Source organism: Aspergillus aculeatus, assembly GCF_001890905.1.
Source record: "Aspergillus aculeatus ATCC 16872 unplaced genomic scaffold ASPACscaffold_2, whole genome shotgun sequence".
Classification (NCBI taxonomy): Eukaryota; Fungi; Ascomycota; class Eurotiomycetes; order Eurotiales; family Aspergillaceae; genus Aspergillus; species Aspergillus aculeatus.
The window spans coordinates 1,015,440-1,038,631 of record NW_017962977.1 but is presented as its reverse complement, the minus strand read 5'-3'; the positions used below and the strand labels follow the sequence as shown (position 1 = coordinate 1,038,631).

At 54.6% G+C, this 23,192-nt stretch overlaps 12 protein-coding genes across 12 annotated transcripts in view; 5 read left to right on the top strand and 7 right to left on the bottom strand.

The window, feature by feature from the left end:
- Positions 1 to 4: 4 nt before the first annotated feature.
- Positions 5 to 2,106, bottom strand: ASPACDRAFT_75182 (ADP-ribosylation factor GTPase-activating protein). The gene is made up of 6 exons (XM_020204378.1): positions 1,990 to 2,106; positions 1,795 to 1,930; positions 1,559 to 1,742; positions 776 to 1,485; positions 404 to 721; positions 5 to 339 (listed from the first exon to the last, which is right to left on the bottom strand). Exons 1-6 carry the CDS (start codon positions 2,053 to 2,055, stop codon positions 311 to 313), a joined length of 1,443 nt encoding a protein of 480 aa, XP_020059993.1. The 5' UTR covers positions 2,056 to 2,106; the 3' UTR covers positions 5 to 310.
- Positions 2,107 to 2,815: 709 nt separating this feature from the next.
- tim21 lies at positions 2,816 to 3,983 on the top strand (the record flags this gene model as incomplete). Its single annotated transcript, XM_020204377.1, has 5 exons — positions 2,816 to 3,093; positions 3,189 to 3,373; positions 3,457 to 3,511; positions 3,583 to 3,682; positions 3,743 to 3,983. Coding segments are annotated over 5 exons (704 nt in total), but the record flags the coding sequence as incomplete, so codon positions are not given.
- Positions 3,984 to 4,109: 126 nt separating this feature from the next.
- ASPACDRAFT_1852588 (mandelate racemase/muconate lactonizing enzyme family protein) lies at positions 4,110 to 5,846 on the bottom strand. The gene is made up of 4 exons (XM_020197258.1): positions 5,730 to 5,846; positions 5,532 to 5,636; positions 4,861 to 5,466; positions 4,110 to 4,791 (listed from the first exon to the last, which is right to left on the bottom strand). Exons 1-4 carry the CDS (start codon positions 5,772 to 5,774, stop codon positions 4,189 to 4,191), a joined length of 1,359 nt encoding a protein of 452 aa, XP_020059991.1. The 5' UTR covers positions 5,775 to 5,846; the 3' UTR covers positions 4,110 to 4,188.
- Positions 5,847 to 6,073: 227 nt separating this feature from the next.
- ASPACDRAFT_111523 (uncharacterized protein) lies at positions 6,074 to 9,017 on the bottom strand. The gene is made up of 5 exons (XM_020195566.1): positions 8,803 to 9,017; positions 8,680 to 8,742; positions 8,025 to 8,623; positions 6,456 to 7,970; positions 6,074 to 6,399 (listed from the first exon to the last, which is right to left on the bottom strand). The coding sequence occupies exons 1-5, from the start codon at positions 8,819 to 8,821 to the stop codon at positions 6,307 to 6,309; spliced, it is 2,289 nt and encodes a 762-aa protein (XP_020059990.1). The 5' UTR covers positions 8,822 to 9,017; the 3' UTR covers positions 6,074 to 6,306.
- Positions 9,018 to 10,041: 1,024 nt separating this feature from the next.
- ASPACDRAFT_75178 (glucose-6-phosphate isomerase) lies at positions 10,042 to 12,094 on the top strand. Its single transcript, XM_020204376.1, has 3 exons — positions 10,042 to 10,085; positions 10,198 to 10,708; positions 10,769 to 12,094. The coding sequence occupies exons 2-3, from the start codon at positions 10,209 to 10,211 to the stop codon at positions 11,928 to 11,930; spliced, it is 1,662 nt and encodes a 553-aa protein (XP_020059989.1). The 5' UTR covers positions 10,042 to 10,085; positions 10,198 to 10,208; the 3' UTR covers positions 11,931 to 12,094.
- Positions 12,095 to 12,311: 217 nt separating this feature from the next.
- Positions 12,312 to 13,850, top strand: ASPACDRAFT_111518 (uncharacterized protein). The gene is made up of 3 exons (XM_020195565.1): positions 12,312 to 12,618; positions 12,688 to 12,703; positions 12,807 to 13,850. The coding sequence occupies exons 1-3, from the start codon at positions 12,449 to 12,451 to the stop codon at positions 13,842 to 13,844; spliced, it is 1,224 nt and encodes a 407-aa protein (XP_020059988.1). The 5' UTR covers positions 12,312 to 12,448; the 3' UTR covers positions 13,845 to 13,850.
- A 508-nt stretch (positions 13,851 to 14,358) lies between these two features.
- Positions 14,359 to 15,102, bottom strand: ASPACDRAFT_57034 (mitochondrial 37S ribosomal protein bS21m; the record flags this gene model as incomplete). The annotated part of the gene is made up of 1 exon (XM_020203205.1): positions 14,359 to 15,102. The coding sequence occupies one exon, from the start codon at positions 15,100 to 15,102 to the stop codon at positions 14,359 to 14,361; it is 744 nt and encodes a 247-aa protein (XP_020059987.1).
- A 247-nt stretch (positions 15,103 to 15,349) lies between these two features.
- Positions 15,350 to 16,149, top strand: ASPACDRAFT_1863059 (phosphatase YCH1). The gene is made up of 2 exons (XM_020197813.1): positions 15,350 to 15,597; positions 15,658 to 16,149. The coding sequence occupies exons 1-2, from the start codon at positions 15,483 to 15,485 to the stop codon at positions 15,966 to 15,968; spliced, it is 426 nt and encodes a 141-aa protein (XP_020059986.1). The 5' UTR covers positions 15,350 to 15,482; the 3' UTR covers positions 15,969 to 16,149.
- Positions 16,150 to 16,155: 6 nt separating this feature from the next.
- ASPACDRAFT_75177 (uncharacterized protein) lies at positions 16,156 to 18,172 on the bottom strand. Its single transcript, XM_020204375.1, has 4 exons — positions 17,959 to 18,172; positions 17,557 to 17,826; positions 17,235 to 17,439; positions 16,156 to 17,130 (listed from the first exon to the last, which is right to left on the bottom strand). The coding sequence occupies exons 1-4, from the start codon at positions 18,121 to 18,123 to the stop codon at positions 16,226 to 16,228; spliced, it is 1,545 nt and encodes a 514-aa protein (XP_020059985.1). The 5' UTR covers positions 18,124 to 18,172; the 3' UTR covers positions 16,156 to 16,225.
- A 177-nt stretch (positions 18,173 to 18,349) lies between these two features.
- On the bottom strand, positions 18,350 to 19,857 carry ASPACDRAFT_1894533 (RNA recognition motif domain-containing protein). The gene is made up of 4 exons (XM_020198693.1): positions 19,622 to 19,857; positions 19,410 to 19,552; positions 18,931 to 19,332; positions 18,350 to 18,880 (listed from the first exon to the last, which is right to left on the bottom strand). The coding sequence occupies exons 1-4, from the start codon at positions 19,668 to 19,670 to the stop codon at positions 18,503 to 18,505; spliced, it is 972 nt and encodes a 323-aa protein (XP_020059984.1). The 5' UTR covers positions 19,671 to 19,857; the 3' UTR covers positions 18,350 to 18,502.
- A 142-nt stretch (positions 19,858 to 19,999) lies between these two features.
- ASPACDRAFT_1852580 (uncharacterized protein) lies at positions 20,000 to 22,432 on the top strand. The gene is made up of 2 exons (XM_020197257.1): positions 20,000 to 20,548; positions 20,595 to 22,432. The coding sequence occupies exons 1-2, from the start codon at positions 20,454 to 20,456 to the stop codon at positions 22,348 to 22,350; spliced, it is 1,851 nt and encodes a 616-aa protein (XP_020059983.1). The 5' UTR covers positions 20,000 to 20,453; the 3' UTR covers positions 22,351 to 22,432.
- A 246-nt stretch (positions 22,433 to 22,678) lies between these two features.
- The window catches only part of ASPACDRAFT_22456 (uncharacterized protein), a gene marked incomplete at both ends in the record, with an annotated part of 2,971 nt that continues 2,457 nt past the window's right edge, over positions 22,679 to 23,192 (bottom strand). Inside the window, one exon of the mRNA XM_020199120.1 lies at positions 22,679 to 23,149. Within this exon, the coding sequence (XP_020059982.1) occupies positions 22,679 to 23,149 (471 nt within the window). The remainder of the gene's footprint in view (positions 23,150 to 23,192) is intronic.

Sequence of the window (23,192 nt, the reverse complement as noted above, 5' to 3'; positions counted from 1 at the left end):
TTGACGGTAATTTTGAACAATGGAAAAGTAAAAAAAAGCAACGACTGACGAGCAAAGGCCGGTCTGATCTACACCGCATCAAGTGATGACGGGGTCTAGCAGCCTGCGAAGCACTGCACGTCCGGATGGAAGTCGACCGGGTTAGTTGTCTGTCTAGGAATGGTACGGATCTGGGGAATAGAAAGTTCATGAGGATGTAAACGCCACATGTGGAAGGAGATCGAAGATAGAATTGGCTAACACAAAAAGATCAAGATGGGTGCGAGAAGCGGGGAATTGAAGGCGTTAGGTACGACAAAAAAGGACTCGTTTAGCTGTTAAGATAGCTGCGTATAGCACCTGTAGAGCAACAATTTGTCAGTATGATTTTCCTGCGAAGAGAGTGAGTAGAACAAAGACTTACCCTGTAGCTTGACGGCACCATCTCCAACCAGCTGCGTCAGGTTCTCGAGATCATCACCGGCTGTGATACCGAACCGACGCACAAAGTCCTTCGCCGCGTTCTCGATGTCTCCATAGGTGTCACTCTCGGCGGGAAGATCGTCCTCGGGGCGGCCGAAGTAGGTGTTGCTGGAGATAGCAGTGGCTCCATCGAATTGACGAAGACGCTCTTTGGCCTCGGCTTGGGCATTAGGATCGAAGCGATCCCGTCCAAAGAACTCATCCGACGAGATGCCCTTCTGAGTGCCAAATCTGGACTTGGCCTGTTTCAGTTCCTCGTCTGTGAGACTATTAGCAACCCATACTACATCTACGAATACACAGGAGAACGAACCATCAGCAGCAGATCTGGTAGCAACAGCGCCAAAGCCCAACTTCTTCGGAGCAGGAGGCTTCGGTGCGCCAACAGTCTGTCCGAATCCCAGTCTCCCAATGCCCATTCCAAGGCGCTCAACATCACCGGAGCTGCGTTCCTGAGATGTCCGCGAGGGGTTGATAGGGGTAGGGGAGGCAATCGGCGCGGCGGCGGTGGTGGCCTTAGCCTTGGACTCAGCCTCAGCCCGTTCGGCTTCGGGATCGTAACCCAGTTTCTCGATGCGCTCAGCCTCTTCCTTGGCCTTTCTCTCCGCCTCGTCGAAATCGATCATGTCCGCACCGCTAACAATCTTCTTTGCCCCAAGCTTGGGGGCCTTCTTGGCACCCAACACACTGCCCTTCTTCGCAGTTGCGGTCGAGGAGGTCTTGCGAACAGCAGCACTGGCCCGAATAGCGGCCGGCGCGGGAGAGGCAGCAGGGCTGTCCTTATCGGAGGCGGAAAGCGGGGATTTGGAGCGCGAGCCGTTGGCACCCGAGTTCAGGAAGGGCGATGCGGTGCGACTCACAACGGGAGGGGTACCCGTGCGGGAAGGAGGGTTGCTTGGCCGCTTGATGGACGGCTTGTCCCAGGAGGAGAAAAAATCGTCATCAGCGTCACCGGCCGGGGTGCTGGAGCCGTTGGACGAGGTGCCGACGGGGATATCGGTGATCACCACTTCTTCGGGATACCTAATGAGGGAGCGTACGATCAGACCCCATACTGTACGAATTGCTATAGGTGATGTGCATGCAAGAGACTCACTGTTGCGCATCCTGAGCGGCCCGTCTCTTCAGCTCCTCCTTATACTTGACGGCGGCATTGCATGTGTACTTGACCTTGGTGTCCTTGCTGGCCAGAGCGGCAGACCCTCCATGCGATTGGAAGTACTTAGTGGCAGACTCGTTTCCACCGACTTTCATCATCCGGAGCTGCTCCCATTGCCATTCTATGCGCCAGTCGTTAGCATCACGATAGGATTGTTGGTAGGACTTGCGTACGGTCGAGGTTCGTGGAGCGAACAAAGGAGATGTGGACGCCCAGGTTACGATGGTGGGCTGAGCAGTCAAGGCACAGGTAGATACCAAAAGGCACGGACGACCATGTTGGGTTCTTGGAGCCACAATCGAAGCAGATCTGTGCGGAATCGTGTCAGCACTGAGATCGGTTGCTAGGCGGGGAGGGGTACGGCGTACCTTGTTTGCGGGTTTGAGCTTGAGTTTCTCAAAGATCTTTTGAGACTCCGCCTTGGAGGCAGACATGATGACTGGTGTTGAATAGAAGGAAAAGTCTCAGGATATGAGACAGAATCCAAGTAGATGTCGAAGACAAAGGGAGAGAGGGGGTAGGGAGGGAGATCGGTCGGAGATGAGGGAGAACGACAGGATCCAAAAAGCAGCCCGGGAGGAGCGAGCGAACGTGGTCGGATTGGGACTGAGTACCACCCCCCGTATTTTTCACTTTAAGCTAGTGGCACTTCTGCAACAACCATTCCTTGCTCGTTGTGGCAAACACAGGAGGCATACAAACAAACAAGAGCGAGCTTCGAAGAAAAAAAAAATCACTGGCTCAGCTAAACAGTAACTCAAATGACTCCCACATATCTCCCTCATCTAGAAAATTGACAGGAGTTCCTCATAGTAATCCATGAAAATCATACCTTGACGTAGCTACCACCTACAGTACTGTACATCCCTTCTGCTCAGGGCGGCAGACGTATTGCAAATACGAGTGTCGGCGGCGGCTGAAACCAGGCCAGGGCCCTTTCGCACGTGACCCACTCCGATTCCGCACCCCCACACGCTTCTTCTTCCATTCAAGTCGGCCTTTGCCGTCGCCGAATGGGATCCATCCAATCCATGGCTTCCTGCTTCATTTCTGCCCGGCGGGAAGAGTAAAGATTGCGCAGACAACCTCCGAACTTGTGCTTCGTCTGCCCATGTTCACCACCTCTCTACCACAACAGCCACTCTTCGTTCCATGAGGCCTTTACTGGTACTCAGCTGAACTAGCCGCCCACCACAATGCTCGCCCACCTCCGACCTAACCCTGCCCTCTTCCGAGCCTCCTCCACCGCCGCTCACCTCCTGCGTCCAGCGCTTCCCCGCACGACCGCCCTCGCGCGATACTATGCGACCTCAGGGCCCGGATCAAACCCGACCCCCAAACGAAGGAACGTGACAGTCCTGTCCGACGATGGCCGGTACGAGTGGGGGGAGCTGAGCGGCCGGGAGAAGGTCGCGCGGGCGACACAGCAGTCGGTCAACTTCCTCGTGGTCGTCGCTGGTGCCGTGTTGACGGTGAGTCTGTTTTTCTTTTTTTGGGCTGTCGCTCGCACAATCACATTACGCCTGCTGCGTCTTCTGAGCCGAATCTAAACAGCTTTATGTACCAGGGTGGAGTGTTCTACCTCCTCTACACCGAGGTCTTCTCTCCCAACAGCAAGACCTGGCAGTTTGAAAAGGCAGTCGAGCGCATCAAGGACGACCCGCGGTGTACGAATCTTCTGGGTGATCGCAGGGAAATCAAGGCGTACGGGGATAGTACCTGGAGCCGATGGGCTCGGAACCGACCGATTGCGTAAGGCCATACATACCCATACCATACCTCGTGTACTTTTGCGAGGAATAACGTTCTAAATGCTAATATACATGTGCGCGCAGGACGTCGGTTTTCCAGGATCGAATGGGCCGCGAACATTTGAAGATGAATTTCCATGTATGTCGTTTCTCCCCGTGGAGTGGTGGGTTCAGTTCGGGATTACATTGTTGACTGTCTGCGTGGTAAAGGTCGAGGGCCCTCTCAATACCGGTATCGTGTTCGTGCACATGATGAAGCCCTTGGACCAGTATGAGTGGGAGTACCAGCTGCTTGCCCTGGAAGTCAAAGGTGAGTGCGAGTGCTTTTTATAGGGGTAGATTGGATAGGTGGATTGACTGACATTTTTAGGCCACCCCCGAGTCGTTCTAGAGCAAGCACGCGAAAAGCCTGGAGTCGGAAAGGCGCTTAAGATCTTTGGCATTCAATGGCGATGACTTGTTGCATGCTTGTTGCTGCAAGGGAGTGTATCTGGAACAATTCATCTACAGCTCTATCCGTGAGCTTAGACATGGTGAAGATTTACGAGGAACGTCTAGAGCCTCTCGCCATTCTTAGTATTATCATGATTGTAAAACAGACCTATATACCCAAGAAGAAGGAAGTCCATCTCTACCGCTCTTTCCAGTCCGCCCACAGCATACGCAGCTAGACCATCTGCTCGCTTTCACTCCTCGGCAATTCTACTCAAGCCGTGCTTGGTATCGTATACTAAATGACCAAGAACAAGAACACATTTCTCATTTCGCTTCAGCGATCTATATACAAAATCATTCGTAAAATGTCATACCCATCAATTATACAATCCGGGGACCCTCCAGAATGGTCTTGGCTTCCTCCGTCCGCCACCAACTCTTGCCCTCCTCACCGGGGAATGCGAACTGATCCATACTCTCGGGCTTCATCTCAACACTGTATCCAGGCTCCAAAGGCGTAACATAGTAGCCGTCCTTCACACTGGAGGGGTGCACGAAGTGCTCGTGCAGGTGATCCACATACTCCAAGACACTCTTCTTACCACTGACCACCACGTAGTCGATCGTGCTCAGGTGCTGGGTGTACTCGGGCAGACCGACACCACCGGAGTGGGGGACAATGGGGACGCCGAACTTGCGGGCCAGCAGCAAGATGGCCAGCACCTCGTTGACACCACCGACACGGCAGGCGTCAGCCTGAAGGACGGTCAGCGCTCCCGCCTGCAGGAGCTGCTTGAAGACGACGCGGTTTTGGCACATCTCGCCCGTGGCCACGCCGATGGGGCCGTGCGGGGTGTTCTCGAGGGCCTTCTTGATGGCGGCGTGGCCGAGGATGTCGTCGGGGGAGGTGGGCTCTTCGATGAACCAGGGCTTGAACTCGGCGAGCTGCTGCATCCACTCGATAGCCTCGGGGACGGACCAGACCTGGTTTGACACACCGTGGGTTAGTTACTCGAGCTTTTTTGCTTTGACCTGGGCAAAAGTAACACATACCTGGTTAGCGTCTACCATCAAGATGTTTCCCTTATCGTAACCGATCGCCTCACGGGCAATCGCCAACCGCCGGCGGTCCTCCTCGACGTTCGCGCCAACCTTCAGCTTGAAGTGCTTGTAGCCCTGGGCCACACTGTCCTTGAGCAGCGCCTTGAGCTTGTCCTCGGAGTAGCCCAACCAACCGGCACTGGTCGTGTAGGCCGGCACGGCCTGGCTCTGCTCGGCCTCCTTGATACGCTCCTGCTTGCCGCCCTCGACCTCCTTGAGGAGAGCAATGGCCTCCTCGGGGGTGATCGCGTCGGTGATGTAGCGGAAGTCAATGCAGCGGACGAACTCCTCGGGAGTCATGTCCGCGACGATGCGCCAGACGGGCTTCTGAAGGGTCTTGGCCCACAGATCCCAGAGCGCATTGACCACAGCACCCAGAGCCAGGTGGATGACACCCTTCTCGGGACCGATCCAGCGCAGCTGGCTGTCGGACACCAGGTACCGCCAGGTCTTGCCCCAATCAGCAGTCAGCTCGTCGAGGTCCTTGCCAACGACGAGAGGGGCAAGAAGCTCAATGGCAGAGGCGACGATCTCGTTGCCGCGGCCAATTGTGAAGGTCTGTCTTCAGGATTAGTCTCGTCTTGGGGGCTTGTTTCGGTTCGCCTAGGCGACGATCGGCTTACCATGCCATGTCCAGCGTATTCGGAATCGGTGTAGATTATACAGTAGGCGGCAGAGTAGTCACCGGCGGCATTCATGGCATCGGAACCGGTCTTGTCAAGGGAGGTCTGTCATGAACGTAAAGTGGATTAGCATGCTGCGGGGGGGAGAAGGGAAAGAGTAAACAGAGAGGGGTAAACATGTCCGAGGGTCTGCCATACCGGAAACCTCACGTCCCGCGTGGTGAAACTGGTGATCTTGACCATCTTGTCTGATTGAGGCGGGGTCAATTGGGATTATTCCAGGTCTGTGAATTGCAAAAGAAACCCCGGTCGAGGGGACGATGGATGATTATATAGCGGGGGAGGGGACTGGCCTTTCCCCCATTTCCCCTCCACGTCGTGTGGGGAAACCCCGCCCGATTGGCGGAGGAATTGTGGCTGGCCGTGGGATGGGTTTCTCCGCCACTCACAGCTCTTCTTGATTTAATCAACTTCAATCCAGGCCTTAAAGTGAGTGATTTTTTTGCCTGGAGGCCCGCGTGACTGTCAGTGGATATTCTGGCGTGGGGGAAGAGTAAATCTAAGATGAGCTTGATGTGTTACGAGGGAACAGGAACCTGCTGCAGCATGATATAAGTTACAAAGTAGGTTGGGACAGATGCGGGAATGCAATGCAATGCAACACGCCCTTGCGCAAGAAGTAGTTTTAGCACGAATACACCACGATCCAGTTCATATTGTTCATTTTGTGACTCATGGCAGTACTGGACCCCAAGAAAATAATGAAATCCTTCGTCTAACCGGAAAGACCTCTCTTTTCGCTCTCCGAGAAGAAGATAATCATCCGCCATAGCTTCCGGACCAACACCTCTGCCTCTTCGTCGAGAGCCTAGTGGTTACCCAGTTAGTTAAGATCAAACAACGAATCTCAGATAGACAACTTACCTCCTCCAGCTGTTCCACCAGCTCTTGAGGTTGTCCATGCTTTCGAACATGTTCCTCGACCACTTCCACCAACATTTGTTCCTGCACGCCCAGGTATTCGACAATTTTCTTTTCCACAAAAGGCTTGAGCTGTTCGGTGACCACACTCTCGTCCACGAACTCCCACTTGACGTCCCAGTTCCAAAGTCCCTCCTTGTCCGTGGGGATCTCCGCAGCCAGTTGTCGGGCGACTTGTGCGCGTTCCTCGTCGGACAGGCCAGCCGCTTCGGCAGCACTGTCGAACTTGATGGGGATAAGAGGTCGTCTGGCGGTGGCCTGTGGCTCCTCTTCGTCTTCCAGCAAGCCTTCGACCTCCGCGATAGTGCGGCGGGAGGTGGCAGCTTGAGCCTTCTGCGCGGCTGCGCCGAGAGAAAGCTTGAAGCGCTGGGGTTCGCGGGGAGCCTGAGTACGTGACTCCAGCTCTTCGGCCTGCCGAGCGAGGAAGTCGTCTGCCATGCCGCGGGCCTGCTCCCGTTGCTGCACGGACCGGGCCCGTTCTCTTTCTTCCGCCGCCCGATCCGCTTCGTCCATGCTGACCTCCCGGGCTCGGAATGCCGCCCGGCTGCGGAGCCATGCACCCCGATCGGCATAATAGTCCTCCAACTTGCGGTTGGCCTCAATATCATCATTCCATTCCCGATACCGCTTGTCCATCTCATCGCGCACCTCCTGTACTTGGGCTGCCTCTTCCTTGTCTCGCTTCTTCTCGCGTTCCAAAGCAGCAGTTCGGCTGCGCTCACGGTTCAACCAGCGGCGTTCCTGGTCGAGGAACTGCTTCTCACGCTCGGACTCCTTCTTTTCTTGACGACGGCGCTCTAGTTCCTCGTCGCTAGCATCCGAGTCTTCATCTTCCCGGTCGATGTAGACGGTTGTAGCCCCATTGATATTACCTCCGTTGACGAAAGAAACTCCCTTCTGGTAGTCCTTGGGGACTTGAACTCCGAATGCCTTTGGCCCAGAAGGCACACCGCGGTCGCGAGGGCCCAAAGGAACTCCATTGGCGCCAGCAGCAGGCCCACTAGGGGCAGAAAGAGGAGGTGAGGCCAGTCGATTGATGCGGGATCCGGAATTGCGTGCTCGCTCCATAGACTCGATCTCTTCCTCCCGCTTCAACCGCTCGATGTCCCGGCGATTGCTACGCTCACGAAAGGCAGCAATTTCCTTCGCGACCGTTTCTCTCATCTCAGGAGGAATATCGGAAAGCTCATCCTCCACTGTGATTGGAATAGTAACGACTTCCGCGGATGTTCCGTCGTTCTGTCCCTCCGGATCCTTCATAGCGGTGTCGCCTTCACGATCGATAGTCGATGCATCTTCCTTCTGTGTGGGTGCAGTGGGGTGACACAGATCCGACAAGACGGCCTCAAGGGTGCTGCGTGCAGCACCTATCCGCGCCTCACGTTCGGCTGGATCCTGCTCTCCCTTGCCGGACTCGTATTGCTCCAGGTATTTCAATGAGCTCTCATCAACAACCACCTTTAGAAAGACACAGTCAGTACAGTTAGACATCTTGAGTAGCAGGCAACGTACCAGTAGAGTACTCTTTTCGACTTCGTGCTCTTCCTTGTCATCTCCCTCCCGCGGTGACTGTCTCTTCACAGGCACTTGCACATCCTTTAGCACTTCCACAGCAGTGCTAAGACTTTCAGGGTCCTCGTACTCTGCAAAGCCGAATTTGCATGGTTTCTCATCTGCATCGGTGGCGCGAATCCAGCGCCGAAGGGTTCCCGCTGAGCGCAAGATTCTCTCCACGCCTTCATCCCCGGCCACGCCTTCCGTAATGCCGCCCACAAAGATGGTCCGAACGATTTCCTCTCGCGTCGGAGGTTGAAGTTGCATCATCGCATCGCGAACGTTCTGACGCTGAGACTCTAAGCTGGAAGAGCCCAAGCCGGCCCGTCGGCCGGGAGCATCTCCACCGCGCTCTTTACTGGTATCCGGCGTAGCTGATTTGGACGGGCCTGAGGTTCCGAGACGAATGACCGGGGCAGAGAAATTGATATTGGGCATGTTGGGGGGAGGTTGGAAGTTGGCTGGGAAGCCAGCTGGTCGACCGGGCTGTTGCGCGTTGGCCTGCTGCATCCCCGGCGGAGGAGTCGTTCCAGGTGCGACCATACCTGGTGGAGGAGCTAACGAAGTCAATATGTGATGCGACAGCGATCATAAGAATTGATGATGGCCTTACCCATGCCCGGAGGTGCTCCAGGGTAGCTTCCGAAATCTGGTGGGCGGCCATAAAGGCCAGGGGCTTTGCAAGGTTAGTATGCGCGTCACAGAAAGTGAAGGGGACGGCAGTTCAAGGACATACGCTGGTAAGGATTGTACATTGCAGCGTGTTCGCAGCTTCCGTTGCGGTAGCTGCAGAAGATTTAAGACGCGAGATACGTAGCTGAGGACAAGACTGAATGGTGTATTGACGCTCAAGACAAATTTCCTGAACCGGATTCAAAAGCAACACAACTGCCGCAGAGCGCGGTTCAAAGGTCGAATGAGAAATAAGGAGATTTGGTGCGGATGGAGAAGATAGAGGACTTGCGGCGGATTTGATCGAGGCTCGATCAGAATGGTGGTCTGTGCGTGGCCCTTTCTGGAAGCCTGACGCTTCAGGCCCATAATTTGGGCCTCAGGTGTCAAACTGGCTCATGCAAAAGCATTGATCGTCACTATCGTCGCTACGCAGGCAATGGTGCTGATTATCGATATCATGCTCATTGAATTGCTTAAGTGAGTTGTTGTCATTACCCTCTACTTGCAGTTTTTCTACAAGCAGATAATGCTTCAATAACCACGCCTCGAGCAAAGCTTTACTTTCTACAACTGAACCTTCGCATATGATAGTAAAGATGACTTAGGCTAACCTATCTGTTGTGAATGGGCCATGTTGATCTCTCAACTGAATATGCGAAATAGTCATCGATGTCCTGAAGCCTCAACTCCCATTGAGGTCTGTCAATTGACCGTGGCTGAACATAGGTAGAGCGACATCTCTCAATGTGGCTGAGAAAGGAAGCATTTCCCGGGATGTGACCAGCATCTTGAGGATTTCCCGGAAGCTTGGATTAGAGCATGAAAGGACCCTCAACTTCTGATGACCATTGATCGGACAACATTCCTCCGGAAGTGCCTCAGGTGAATTGGCGTGAAAGGCTCGTATCCAGACGGTAGCCGGTCATTCCTTCGAGATTAATATCCGAGACCTTCGGGAGCATCGTTCTAGAAGCACAGCGATGACAAAGATCTCCATAGAATAGTTAGTCCAGCTGACGGTATATCGCAAATCATTTGTCCACGGCAATGGAAATATCGGATAAATTGAAGCGTCACAGCCGGCAAGGCGGCAGGTGCGACTGGTGAGAAACGTTGGTGGGGGTGAAGGAGGGGAGTTTCCTGTTTGACCGGGAGTGCCCCACGGCAGCCCCTCTCTGGACGGAGGGCAACACGCCGGTTACGACATCTTCGCTCCTTCTCTGTTGTCATCCTGTCCGCGCTTCCCGCTGTCTATCTTCTCTCTCTCCTCTTTTGCTTCTTCAGCTCCTGTCCTCTCCTTCACTTCCTCACTACTAAATCCCATCTCCCATCTTCACTACTCAGGTATGCATCAGCTTTTGAACCTCCCCCCCAATTCCTTCGTGAGCTAGCTGTAGCTCTTTCTACTTTCCATACACTGCTTCGAGCCCCGCACTGACGTCCACAATTGCTGTAGCTCCCATCACCATGCCTAGCTTTTCTCAAGCCACCGAGCTTTCCGCCTGGAAGGAGCTCCAGGACCACCACAACACCGTGGGTCGTAACATTGTCCTGAAGGAATGCTTCCAGAAGGATCCCCAGCGCTTCGAGAAGTTCAGCCGTACCTTCAACAACACCGTGGACAACACTGAAATCCTCTTCGATTTCTCCAAGAACTTCCTTACTGAAGAGACCCTGGCTCTCCTGGTCAAGCTGGCCAAGGAAGCCAACATTGAGGAGCTCCGTGATGCCATGTTCAAGGGTGACCACATCAACTTCACTGAGGACCGTGCTGTCTACCACGCCGCCCTGCGCAATGTCTCCAATGAACCCATGCAGGTGGATGGCAAGAGCGTTGTTGAGGACACCAATGCTGTCCTTGAGCACATGAAGGAGTTTTCCGAGCAGGTCCGTAGCGGTGAGTGGAAGGGTTACACTGGCAAGAAGATCAACACCATCATCAACATTGGTATCGGTGGTTCGGATCTGTAAGTGAACTCTGGTTTCTCGACTAGGGCGTCAGACACAATACTAACTGCGGAATCCAGTGGTCCCGTCATGGTGACCGAGGCCCTGAAGCCCTATGGTGCTGCCGACCTGAAGCTGCACTTCGTCTCTAACATCGACGGAACTCACATTGCTGAGGCCCTTAAGGAGTCCGACCCCGAGACCACCCTGTTCCTGATTGCCTCCAAGACTTTCACCACTGCCGAGACCACCACCAACGCCAACACCGCGAAGAAGTGGTTCCTCGAGACCGCTAAGGAGGATTCTCACATCGCCAAGCACTTCGTTGCTCTCTCCACCAACGAGGCTGAAGTCACCAAGTTCGGTATTGACAAGAAGAACATGTTTGGTTTCGAATCGTGGGTTGGTGGCCGCTACTCTGTCTGGAGTGCCATCGGTCTGTCCGTTGCCATTTACATCGGTTTCGACAACTTCCACCAGTTCTTGGCTGGTGCCCACGCCATGGACAAGCACTTCCGCGAGACTCCCCTGGAGCAGAACATCCCCGCTATCGGTGGTCTGTTGAGCGTGTGGTACAGTGATTTCTTCGGTGCCCAGACCCACCTGGTTGCTCCCTTCGACCAGTACCTACACCGCTTCCCTGCCTACCTGCAGCAGCTTTCTATGGAGAGCAACGGTAAGGCGATCACCCGCACGGGCGAGTACGTCAAGTACACCACTGGCCCTATCCTATTCGGTGAGCCGGCCACCAACGCACAGCACAGCTTCTTCCAGCTGCTGCACCAGGGCACCAAGCTCATTCCCTCGGACTTCATCATGGCTGCCGAGTCGCACAACCCCGTCGAGGGTGGTAAGCACCAGCGCATGCTTGCGTCCAACTTCCTTGCGCAGTCCGAGGCTCTCATGGTCGGTAAGACCCCTGAGGAAGTCAAGACTGAGGGTGCCCCCGAGAACCTGGTGCCTCACAAGACCTTCTTGGGCAACCGTCCCACCACCTCGATCTTGGCCCAGAAGATCACTCCCTCCACTCTCGGTGCTTTGATCACCTACTACGAGCACGTTACCTTCACCGAAGGTGCCATCTGGAACATCAACTCGTTCGACCAGTGGGGTGTCGAGTTGGGTAAGGTTCTGGCCAAGAAGATTCAGCAGGAGCTGGAGACTGACGGCGCCGGTGCTGGCCACGATGCCTCGACCAGCGGCCTGCTCCTTGCTTTCAAGAAGAAGGCCAACCTGGCATAAGGGAATGAATCGGATGCTGTGGGATGCATATGCTTGGAGGACAAAAACAAGTTGTACAAGACAAGTTGTACATGTTCATGAAGCCATGAGTGACTTTATAATTTAATAACTTTCCATTCAAATGAGTATAGTAGGTGTGAGGCTACTAGGGATAGTATAGTGACAGTGCACAATGTAGGGATCTCTCTCCTCTCGTATATGTGTATAGACAGAAGTGCAGAAGTGAACTGCTCTAGATTGGTGTTGTTGATTCCGCAATTCGCACTAACACGAATGGAAGAGGCATACCATAGAATTTCGAAAGAACAGCAAGTGTAGTGACAATATGAGTGAGATGTGGTGGATGACGGCGAATTAACCAAGTTTTAGTTCCCTTGCGGCGGCGGCCCCCATAACCGTAGACCACAACCAACACTCTGTCTTGCTGTTCTTTCTCCGTCCTCGCTCCTCCTTATCGCTAGCAGCGAGTCGCCCAGACGCCTTGTCGGCGTGCGCAAGTATAACATTCCTCAGCAACAATGCCATCCCCCTTCAGGGGCAGCACCGCCCACACTCTCTGGCAGTATGGCCTTCTATTCTCCGTCTTTCTTCAGACCTCCGTTGCGGGGGGCAGCGATTCCCCGTCCAACGGTAGAAACGGGTACAGTTATGGACAAGCCATACCAGTGACCTGTCTCAATCGGACCATGTGAGTTCCTTCACTAGCAATCTTGCTCGAAACAGAAAAGCAAACATACTGATCACATTGTCCTTAAAGCGACTCGGGCGAGCATGTAAATCATCACCACCACCATCATCCACTCCCCCTCTTCCTCAATACATCGCCACCATTATCTTGAAAAGCGAAAACAGTTTGCTGACGCCCAATTTCTGCAGATTACCGACAATCAAGGACACCTACAATACATCCCCTTCCCAACATGCAACGAGACCTCCCTCCCGCTCGCTCTCCACTACGGCGTCTCCGAGACCGTCAACTGCACCATCGCCTCGCTCCCGGATGAGCTCTATCACCTCCTCGAATACTACGTCCACTCGGACGTGCCCATGACCTGTCGCGTGCCCACCGCCCCCTTGGCCCAGCATCTCCTCAACACGCCCGAGACTGAGGCCGACGGCCAAGCCGCGGGGAGCCACGAGCTTGAGATCGACACCGACGGCCCGTCCTACACGCCCATCACCTTCGCGCTCCAGGGCACGCTTCAGCGGAGCCATCTGCACATTTGGACGGATATGAACCTCCTCGCGCATAATATCGCGGCGGATTCAAAGAATCCGAAACAAAAGACAAAGAAGGGTAAGGGCAAGGCGGCGGCAGCCGCGGGCTACGTCGTCGCGGGCACGGCGTACTCGGTTCCGGAGTTCGATGTTATTATTCAACGACAGATGCAGAAGAAACATACCAGCGATGAGGAACAGGCGGCGTCTGCGGCTGTGGTGGAAGCAGCCAAGGATCCCTGGACCGCGGGCCATGGGACGAAAGTCATCCGCGGGGAGCCGTTGACATTCTCGTTTCATGTTAGCTGGGTCGAAGGCGGGAGGGGCATTGGGTGGCCTTCCTCGGGGCTGGGGGCGTCTGGTACAATGGGGGGAGGAGGAAACGGGGGCGACGGCGCGGGTTTCTTCTCGAGACTGGTGTTCTTTGTGATGGCTGCTGGGGTGGGTGCGGTCGTGGCTTTGTATTGGGAGAGGAACGGAGGCTCTTTTGGGATAAGGCGGCGGAGGGGGGAAGGGATCCTCGGGGTGAGTTCGTCATCCAGAGGGAAGGTGAGTAACGGAGCCGTGGGGATCACGTATGGGAACGGCGGCAAGATGAATGGTTATGGTGGTTATTCTTCGACTGGGGCTGGCAATGGGGCTGCCGGGGCTGGGTTTGGGTATGGAGGGTATACAGGTAGTGGGAAGAGGGACTGAACTGGCTTGGATCTTTGTTTTTTGGCTGCAATTGGAAAATGTCTGTATTGTATATGGGTTTATGCACAATCACGGGTTGGTGCAAAATAGCTTTATTGCACGGCATGGAATGGACATAGACCACAGATACCGATAGATAGATAAAAAAAGGGTGGATAGATCTTCTTTTGTGATAATTCTGTTGTTGGACACGATCGGATTTAATTCAAAACAAAGGAGATATAGCAAGAAAAGAAGAAAAAAAACAAAAAACAAACCATAGCAATATGAAACAATCTCCGGATTTAGTATACAGAGCAAAATGAACACCCTTTTCCCCCTCGCGCAACAAATCCTCTATTGTGATCGTTGCTTCAATACATCCCTATCTCCCAAAAACAAAACCTCTTCTTTCCTCCTTGATGGAAAACCCATGGCCGCATCTCGTTATATACACCCCCCGGGGAAAACCCCCACTATCCATCCGCCTCTCCAATCCCCGCAGAACAGAACACCGAGGAATCTAAGAAATCTCTTACCAACCCTGAGCTCTCATCTTCTCAACCCGCCGCAGGGTGTCCTGGAACGAAAACTTGAACAGCTTCCTCCACCGAGCACTCCGCTTCTCCTTGCGCAGCTGTCCCTTCCGGACGTGGAACTTCTGATCCTTGACCATTTTCCTCAACTTGGATTGGCCCAGGCGGGCGGCCAGCATCCGCAACGCGGACGACAGATCGTTGCCGCGGTCGGGCTCGATGAAGATCTGCCGGCCGAGGGCGGGCCCCAGCTTCAAATTGACCTTCGGAGCCACGCGCGAGTTCTCCTGCGCCGAGAGCCTGGCAAGCGGGCCGGCGCCCGGGGCGGAGGGATCGTTCGACGGCGCGTGGCGGCCGCCCAGTCGGAGCTTGCTGAAGATCTCGTCGAAGGCCGTATCGGCGCTGGAGTTGTGAGCGGTGGGCTTGGGCGATGAAGAGACGCCGCCGCCGCCGAAGGCTCCTTGCGGTTTGCGGTTCGGGAAGGCGAATTGTGAGGCCGGGGGGAAGGCGGATGCGGATTTGGATGTGGTCGACGGCGTGGAGGGTGAAGCGGGCGAAGATGAGGAAGAGGAGGATGATGAGGACGATGACGACGACGACGACGACGAAGAGGAGGAGTTGTAACGGATCGCTGGGAGGGACTGTCTGGCGAATTGCTTCGTGTACAGAAGGGATGTCGTCGTCGTCGTCGTCGTCGGCCGGGCAGCCGATCGAAGACACTGCGACAGGGTACGCATCTCCATGGCTAGAGCTTCTGATGGTCGTAGTGGGATGGGCACCACAAAAACCGATATCAAAGGTGTTTCCGCTGAGATGAGCGCGAGGAGCACGCTCCAATTGAGACAAGAGGGAGTGATTATCGGAGGCAAGATCGCGGAGAAGGGAGTCTCAATGGCTATCCGCTGGAATTTCCCGCTCGGAAATCTTCGTGTCACGTGAGCTGCGGCATACTTCGAACAATTGACTTGAGATCCCAACTGACTCGACAGACTACATCACTCGTTACCCCTCATTTATATCGGATCTGGGAGCAACCTAGTCAGGACAAGTCTAAGCTTGCCGACTTTAGTTGTTTGTAATCCAACGAAGTCCACCTCAAGATACTTCCACGCAGATATAAAAAATGTCCTCCATCACAATCGCAACTCTTCCCCGCATGAGCCGCGATGCTCTCTCGGCCCTCCTCCTCGCGGCCACTTCCCCCAGCAATCTGGCCATCGTAGACGTCCGTGACTCTGGTACGTCCCTCCCTCATGCTATCAAGTAGGCCGCATAGAGACTTACACGAATGGATTTAGACCACGTCGGCGGGCACATCTCCTCTTCCACCTGGGTCCCTAGCTCCACGCTGGACGTGCGCATGCCCGAACTCGTCCGCACGCTGAAAGACAAGGAGCAGGTGGTATTTCACTGTGCGCTCAGCCAGCAGCGCGGTCCCTCCGCGGCGCTCCGTTATGCCCGGGAGAGAGAGCGTGTGCTCGGCGCCGAGGAAAGCCAAAAGCAGAAGGTTTTTGTCCTGGAAGGAGGCTTCGTGCAGTGGCAGGAGAAGTACGGAAAGGACACTCGGTTGACCCAGGCATATGTGGAAGATATCTGGCGAGAGTACTAAGGGTCTGTTTCGTTTTCTTTTCCTGGGGATGACGCGGTGTTTTTAAGTATATACCCTTGTGGCTTCGTTGTTTTAGATTATATAGTGGGGACTGAGGGTCATGAATTATTATAGAGATCAGAGCGATATACGGAGACACTCGGTTTAAAACGAGAATATTTCTACAAGACCGAAAATCGTTGAGGTTAACCAACCGTAGTGCAGTGTACGGTGGAGACTAATATACACTTTTTTTTGAGCTTCTAGTATACAATGGCTCATGCCATGATATTTCCCCCGAACCCAACTGGACGGCGCTTCCCATTATTTTCCGGAACGATGGCCATGACCTTGTAGATCTTGCCCATCCCACCGCCGCCTTTCTCAACCAGTCTCTTCCAGCCAGTCTCTAACGTCTTCCGCTTTGACTCATCCGTCACGCCCTTGAGCAGCTGCTGCATCCGCTCCGCGATCCCCATGGCATGCAGGAAATCACCCTGCTCAACCGGTCCATGAACCTCAACGCCTTCGCTGGCCTCGATGGCCGCCTCAGCCAACGCAGTAAAGTCCACGTCGGCACTAACATCCACCTGTCCCGGCGCCGAAAGTGCCGGCACAGTTTGATGGTGTTGGATTCCACGAAGCGAGTTGATGGGCACCGTAGCAAGAGTCCCATAGTCCATGATCAGCGCTGCACCGGAAGGCACACGCTTCGCCGCAGCCGGCGTTTCCCCACCAGTAGCAGTAGTAGCACCCTTCTTCGTGGCCGTGCGAGGCGGTTCTGACGCGCCGCCGATCCGCCTTGCGAAGTCAGACGCATAGATCCGACTCTCCGGACTGACCTCGATCGTGGAGCCCGGCTGAGACTTCAGAGCACGATACCGTTCCGAGATTTCAGGGATGACCAAGGACGACGGCGTGGACGCCCTGGCCAGCGTCAGCTTGAACTCGGGTTCTCCCTCGATGTTCTCCTCCACCGCCTTGGGATTGAGCGTCACCAACAGCTCCCGCCACTGCGGCACATTGGCGGCCTTCAATGGTTTCCGGAGCTTCGCAGGGCCCGTGGGCGTCATCACCTCGTCCTTCGGCTCGTTCTCCGGTGCCGGGGGCACGGACTCAAAGGCATGGATGGGTAACGCGTCGAAGAACTCGTGTGCGAATATGAAGGGCGTTTTACTCTCCTCTGAACACACACACAATCCAAGATGGGATATCAAGTCAGTATGGCACACATACCTAGAACAGTAGAAAGGAAGGGAGGGAGGGAGGGGACTAATGCATCCTTACCATGCGGCAGCAACCGTATATCCTCCACCCAGATAACCGGCACGTCGAAGTACTTGCACACACTCCGGTGGCCAATGTCCGTTTCCTCCATCGCGGCATCCCCGCCGCAGAGCAGTTGCTTCTGAACCTCTCTCAACGTCGAACTCGCCTCGACCAGATATATCGCCTCAATGCTCGACGCAAAGCTTCTGAAATTGCGGAATGTCTGTATGGGACACAAACAGTCACCTATCGTTAGCGATCTAGTCCGTCTCTCACTCCTTACACACACACCCCGCAGCACCACTTCGGCAACCCGATGTAGTGGTGGGGACAAACTCACCCTCAGCATATCGTCCATCAAAGTCCCCTTCCCCGGCCCAACCTCCATGAGCTGCACCCCACTTCTTGTCCGCCCCTGCGCGATCCACTCGGTAATAGTCCAAATCCCGACCAGCTCGCCGAACACCTGCGAGATCTCCGGCGAGGTCACAAAGTCGCCTTTCTTTCCGAAGACCTCGCCCTCACCCGCGGGCCGGGTAGAGTAGTATCCTCCTTCCGGGGAGGTAAGGACTTGGCGCATGAAAGCCGCGATGGGGATGGGGCCCGTGACCTATAAGTTTTGGAACGGGTGCGTTAGTCCTATCAACAGTGCGTGTTTCAGGGTGCGAATTGGGCGCGAGCATATTGGGGGGCGCTGGGGGGAGGGAAGATGGGCTGTCTTGGAACAAAAAACGCTATCTACCTTCATGGCGTTAGCCAGGGTCTGGGCAAGAGGGGTCGACCATTGGCGGTTGTTGTCGAATGAGGATTGACATCTTCGTGCGGACAGGACGAGAGTCTGCGTCTGCGTTGCGCGTTTTCTGAGCGCTCGGAGATGCGTCAGAACACGCCCGGTTGCTTGCTGCATCTTGCGCGCACCGTCCTACACTATGGTGGGTGCGAGGAGTGAGCTCCGTTGCGGGAGGAGGGGTCAATTGTTTCGATCGTAGGACCCCAGGCAGAATTCCATTAGGGTTGATATGAGAGACGAGCAATCATTAAAGCAATGCTGCTAAGATAGACATGACGCTTTCTCCAACTTCTCCGCAAAACTTCCGCTGCACGTGATTGTGTCCTGGCCTTATCGGGCGATTATCAACGCTTTCCGGAAATGGGCATGAGCTTGATTTGGATTAAATGAGATTTAGTTTACATGTTTCTGTTCTACCCGTAGATTCTACTCAATTTCCCCGATGTATACATTTTCCCCCGGCATTTAGGTGACGTAGATAGATTTCGCTGACGGCTCAGCGGTGATAGCGCCTGCCCTGGAATTGTGGGTTCTGCTGTGGCGCGTCCACCATCATCTGGTCACTGTAGAGACCTGTCTCTTGCGTGTCCTGGTTCGAGGCTCCGCCGTTTCGGGGCCCGTTACGATAGCCCCTGTTATTCCATCTGCGGTTGTTGCCCCGCGGTCTGTGTGGTTCGACTGCTTGGTTCTGCTCGGTGAACCCGTAGTTTCCGTCTCGAATCGTCGTGTCACCGGAGCGGTTCGAGCGGCGGTCTCGATCAGCTTGCTCCCGGAGGTTGTTGAAGGGGCTCTGTGGGTTCTGGTAGTTGGTGGCACCGTTATCGGCTCCCAGGCTCAGGGGTTTCAGGCGCATCGAGATGATCCGGCCATCAGCCTAGCCATTTATTAGTGTCAGGCTGAGAAAGAAACGTGGATATAACTGACCCTCTGGTTGTGAAAGTTGGCAATCGCGCTGTCCGCGCCCTGTCTCTCGGCAAAGGTGATCTCTGCCGACACTGCGGGGTGCTGCGTTATCACCCAGCAGCTGAGGACTGGGCCGGCCACGGGCTCAAGAGCCGCTTGAATGTCGGCTGCGGTGGTCCCCGGTGCAAAATTGCTGCCGACTACCACGGAAGGTCCTGAGCCAGCGCCCTTGATGGTCATCCCCACCTTATTGCCTCGTACGGTTGCTTGTCCGCTGTCTGGGAGGAGTGCAGAGAGCAGGCGCTGCTCGTCGGGACGGCGCTGCTTTGCGCCAGGTCGATCGGTCTGACGCGCCTTGGGGCGGGCCTGGTGAATGATGGGCTTGGGGTTTGTTCTAGGATTCGCGGGCGAAGACGTCGGGCGCTGGAATGAATCGATGAATAATGAGTATTTTGATTCAACCAATGAAGTCGGCGCGATACCGTTCGGTTGATAATTACCTTGGCTACACCGATGCGACTGGCGAGGCTGCCTGGCTTCGCATCTTGTGTCTTCTTTGCGCCCTTTGCAACGCCCCCATTTGTTTGTCGGTTCTTACCGAGTAGCTGGTTTGCAAGGTTTTCGTTCTGCTTTCTTTTGCGATCTTGAGGCAGACTTTAGCTCGAGTATCTAGGCTGGTGAATTGATAGCACTGAACGATGAAAAAGCTTACCAGCTTGGATGATCGCATTGAAGTCGGCGGCAGCCTTTCCGGCAGCCATGATGGAAGGTAGTAAGACCGATTGAAGGTCCGACCGACCAAGAAAATGCTCGAGTATTTGACTCGAGTCAAGTGTATAAGAATATACCGGGTATGCAGGCCCTAGTGGAGAGAACAAGTTGACGGAGGGAGTCAATACAAATGTTGAGGGAGAGTCGCAGGTCGAGCTGAATTAAAGCGCGGAGGAAAGCATTGAATCCTCGGATTGGGAAGTTGGAGCTCCGGCGCGGGCTCCGCTTCCCGGCATTTCTATTTCTAGTTCTATTTCTATTTCTATTTACATACACTTCGAGCACTTGACACTTTCCCCTACCCCCGATGGACTCTGATGGGATTTCTGTCAAGAGCTTCAGGCCCAGGATGTCTTATCACAGTCTCATCCTTGCGACCGATTCAAATCCTAAGTAAGGAACCCAACTCTTCGAGATGATCGGGTAGCTGCAATACAGGCTGTTCTGTTCGCCTCTCGTCTGTGCAACATTCAATTCATTTGTCATGGCCAGGAAGGAAGGCACTTCCCACCCCAACACCTGCCTCTGTCCGACATTGCAAATGCGCCTGTCGGACAGCGTGGCGGGTTTGTTATGGCTTCCTTCGGCCTGTCTGGTCGTCGCCTCAATCTGCGTTGCCCTTTGAATAGATCCCATTCAGGAAAACTCCGGACCTCGTCTTTACAATCGACGACAAGCATCGGACTTTCTGGCACTGCTTGGTAAGACACGGCGGGCTCTATTCCAACTTCTCTTGGGGGTTTCTTCTTGAAAGGACATCAATTGAGGGAACAATGGACGCACCGGACTCGACATATGGAAACAACAGACGTCGCCCGGCGTCATCGTTCTCTTTTACCCTCTGCTACCCCGTCAGCCGCAGGAACAGGTATGCCTCTGCCTCGACAATATCAGGAGGAGTGCTAAGTGTTTAGGGCTGCCATACGACGGCTTACCGCCCCCTCGCCAGCATGTGAGGAAAGTATTCACTACCCAGTTTTCAACCCGCGGGATCCGCGACACAACCCTGATGTGATCGCCTCGCCATGGCTGGAGGATGATTGTGATCTCTCCCAGCAGACAGCTTCGCCAAGAACAAGTCGTTGGATACAGGACCTGCCCAGAAGATCTCTTCGAAGAGCCCATCTAGGACTACTTGCGCTGAGGTTGGGGATACGTCGGCGATCCAATGGACCTCCACCTGTTCGCACCGGCAACCCCAGCGCCTGGTCCTCGGCGGACTCGGCAAAAGACTCGCTGGATCAGCAGAGAACGTTCTACTCATCCACGGTGTCCGAGGCTAGCACTGCAGAAGATGTTGATTTCGGAGCCGACCTCCAACGCATCAGCTGCAAATATCCTTCGGAACCAAATGGCGACATCGGCAATTATCTGCAGAAACTACCAATTCATGTCGAATGTGAAGCAGATAGTAATTTTTTAAACGGTTCGACTGTGCGTCATTGTCGCTCCGAGGCGGTTCTCGCTGTTACTAGATACTCGACGGGATCACAACATGGACATACCGCGAGGTTGCAAACCACAGCGTTCCAGGGGAACCATGATGCACCAGAAGCTTTAAATGAGCCCGATGAGGCTGCGACGGGTCAAGAGCCTCGCACCACCACCACCACCACTACTGTCTCAGTCAGGCCCAACGATTCCGACGAACCCAGCCCAAGGGACAGTGAACTGGAGCGCAGCAGTCACTATCTTGCTACACCGGGACCTTCATCAAATGATCCCATTGATCTGGATACACAGTTGCAGCCTTTTACGCGCCCGAGTCCCAATGTTCACACTGCCTCAAGCTCAGCCCCCACCAACTCGCGCAATTCGAATGCACTGCGGATGTCGATCAATGCGATTAACAGTTACAAGCCAGCCATGACTCGCGTGTGCAAGACTAATCGTGTGTCTGAAACGCCCCAGATAATAGACGCCGACTTCGCCATGGAGTCCTTGAAATTATGCGACCGATTGGGGATTAGAGACAGCCATGCTTCCGAGGTGGATCAGCAGAGCGAATCGCCGTTCCATGGTTTCAACCAATCTGAGGAGACACCAACAAGGGCCAGTGAGCCTTGCGAGCGTGAAGGCAACACACCAATTCCGCCGTTCCTTGAGGACACGATGAATGCGAAGCCGCAGATAGATGTGGCAATTAACCGCTCAGCGGATCCTGACGGGCCGGCACATGTAGGTCACGAGGCCGCTCCTGCTTCCATTACTGGTATGGATGAGCAAGCGCAAACTGGAGTCGGTCCGCCAATGGAAGAGATCATGGGGGAGTTTACCCAGAATGAAGAGCAACGGTTTATGTCAGAAATGGAGCAGGTGTTTGAGGAGCCATGGTCCACCATTGATACCGACGATTTGGCGTCACTTCTCGCCCTCAGAGACGAGTACTTCCTTGTCGACAAATCACCCGATATCCGCCCCGACCGTGATAATAATGCACTCAAGTCCGAGAGGAGCTTCACTGGCGATGGCTGCTTATATAGTGGGCCTGGGCTTGATCGCCATTCGTCGACCAGGGCTCAAGGGATCCCCGAGATCGTGGGCCCGAGATCAGCCATACAATTACAGGGTCCGCGATTTGCCCACGCCGAGCGCGAAGCCAGTGACTCCACTGACGAGTATGTCTCCGGCTATCCTGCGAGGTACTATTTTTCATCCAGAAGATCTTAATTCTTAATTCGCATTGCCACTTATTTATTGGTGGACCAGGCGACTCTACCATATTTTTACATACACCGCTCAATTGACTCTCCAAAGTTTGAGGCTCATGAACTAGGGAGCAGGTTTCTTAGAACAGCCTTCCTCTTCGCTCCATTAAATTTGTTCCACAACTTTTATGCCTTAGAACCAACGATTATGTCTCCAGGTCGCGACCTGGAAGCCTTCCAGATGATGGCTTTGAAATTCGTAAAGGGATTACCAAGTCTGTCACACCCACGAGGCGTAGCTCTATATATAGTCCAATCGTAAAAGTACACGCTTCACAGCCAAGGGAGCACTACCCCAGGCGCAAGGTAAAGCCAGCCCCGGCCTCCGGACCATCACCACCCGCCTGTGCACCCCCAAACACGCTCGCGAAATCCAACTTTGGGGCTTCTTGGCCGCGCTTCGGCGCCTCGGGGGTCTCCCGTCGTCTCCGTTTCTCCTGGCCCGCCTTGGATGGGAAGGTAGGGAACATCTCCTTGGGTTTGGGCCGGGGGTCTTCCCGGAAGTACGGATGGGCCAGACACTGCTTGGCCGACGGACGGGCATTGGGGTTCAGCGCCAGGAGCGACGACAGCAGTCGTAGGCCTTCGTTGGTCAGGTAGGGGAACTTGCCGCGCGGTAAGAGCGGCGGATTAGCGGCACCACTACCGCCCGGGGCTGCTGAGGATGAGGACGACGGCGGGAGTCGAAGGGATTTGGCGTTAGGGAGGGATCGGAATTCAGGCCACATTTGGGTGGTTGGGGGCCCGGTTAAGGCGAAGATCTATTTGGATCGTCGTCAACTTCTTGTCTTTTTTTTTTTTTGT

Excerpts from the sequence above, each read along its gene's own strand:
- ASPACDRAFT_75182 (XM_020204378.1), bottom strand. The coding sequence starts at position 2,055 with ATGTCTGCCTCCAAGGCGGAGTCTCAAAAGATCTTTGAGAAACTCAAG. Across the intron at positions 1,743-1,794 it reads TCGCTCCACGAACCTCGACC|AATGGCAATGGGAGCAGCTC; the intron begins GTACGCAAGTCC and ends ACTGGCGCATAG. Across the intron at positions 1,486-1,558 it reads GCCGCTCAGGATGCGCAACA|GTATCCCGAAGAAGTGGTGA; the intron begins GTGAGTCTCTTG and ends CTCCCTCATTAG.
- ASPACDRAFT_1852588 (XM_020197258.1), bottom strand. The coding sequence starts at position 5,774 with ATGGTCAAGATCACCAGTTTCACCACGCGGGACGTGAGGTTTCCG. Across the intron at positions 5,637-5,729 it reads CGCGGGACGTGAGGTTTCCG|ACCTCCCTTGACAAGACCGG; the intron begins GTATGGCAGACC and ends CGTTCATGACAG. Across the intron at positions 4,792-4,860 it reads TGATGGTAGACGCTAACCAG|GTCTGGTCCGTCCCCGAGGC; the intron begins GTATGTGTTACT and ends GTGTCAAACCAG.
- ASPACDRAFT_111523 (XM_020195566.1), bottom strand. Across the intron at positions 8,624-8,679 it reads TGGAGCACCTCCGGGCATGG|CTCCTCCACCAGGTATGGTC; the intron begins GTAAGGCCATCA and ends TGACTTCGTTAG. Across the intron at positions 6,400-6,455 it reads TGGTGGAACAGCTGGAGGAG|GCTCTCGACGAAGAGGCAGA; the intron begins GTAAGTTGTCTA and ends GGTAACCACTAG.
- ASPACDRAFT_75178 (XM_020204376.1), top strand. The coding sequence starts at position 10,209 with ATGCCTAGCTTTTCTCAAGCCACCGAGCTTTCCGCCTGGAAGGAGCTC. Across the intron at positions 10,709-10,768 it reads GGTATCGGTGGTTCGGATCT|TGGTCCCGTCATGGTGACCG; the intron begins GTAAGTGAACTC and ends TGCGGAATCCAG.
- ASPACDRAFT_111518 (XM_020195565.1), top strand. The coding sequence starts at position 12,449 with ATGCCATCCCCCTTCAGGGGCAGCACCGCCCACACTCTCTGGCAGTAT.
- ASPACDRAFT_1863059 (XM_020197813.1), top strand. The coding sequence starts at position 15,483 with ATGTCCTCCATCACAATCGCAACTCTTCCCCGCATGAGCCGCGATGCT. Across the intron at positions 15,598-15,657 it reads CGTAGACGTCCGTGACTCTG|ACCACGTCGGCGGGCACATC; the intron begins GTACGTCCCTCC and ends GAATGGATTTAG.
- ASPACDRAFT_75177 (XM_020204375.1), bottom strand. The coding sequence starts at position 18,123 with ATGCAGCAAGCAACCGGGCGTGTTCTGACGCATCTCCGAGCGCTCAGA. Across the intron at positions 17,827-17,958 it reads CCCTGGCTAACGCCATGAAG|GTCACGGGCCCCATCCCCAT; the intron begins GTAGATAGCGTT and ends CAAAACTTATAG. Across the intron at positions 17,131-17,234 it reads TATACGGTTGCTGCCGCATG|AGGAGAGTAAAACGCCCTTC; the intron begins GTAAGGATGCAT and ends GTGTGTGTTCAG.
- ASPACDRAFT_1894533 (XM_020198693.1), bottom strand. The coding sequence starts at position 19,670 with ATGGCTGCCGGAAAGGCTGCCGCCGACTTCAATGCGATCATCCAAGCT. Across the intron at positions 19,553-19,621 it reads CAATGCGATCATCCAAGCTG|ATCGCAAAAGAAAGCAGAAC; the intron begins GTAAGCTTTTTC and ends GTCTGCCTCAAG. Across the intron at positions 19,333-19,409 it reads GTCGCATCGGTGTAGCCAAG|CGCCCGACGTCTTCGCCCGC; the intron begins GTAATTATCAAC and ends GATTCATTCCAG.
- ASPACDRAFT_1852580 (XM_020197257.1), top strand. The coding sequence starts at position 20,454 with ATGGACGCACCGGACTCGACATATGGAAACAACAGACGTCGCCCGGCG. Across the intron at positions 20,549-20,594 it reads CCCGTCAGCCGCAGGAACAG|GGCTGCCATACGACGGCTTA; the intron begins GTATGCCTCTGC and ends CTAAGTGTTTAG.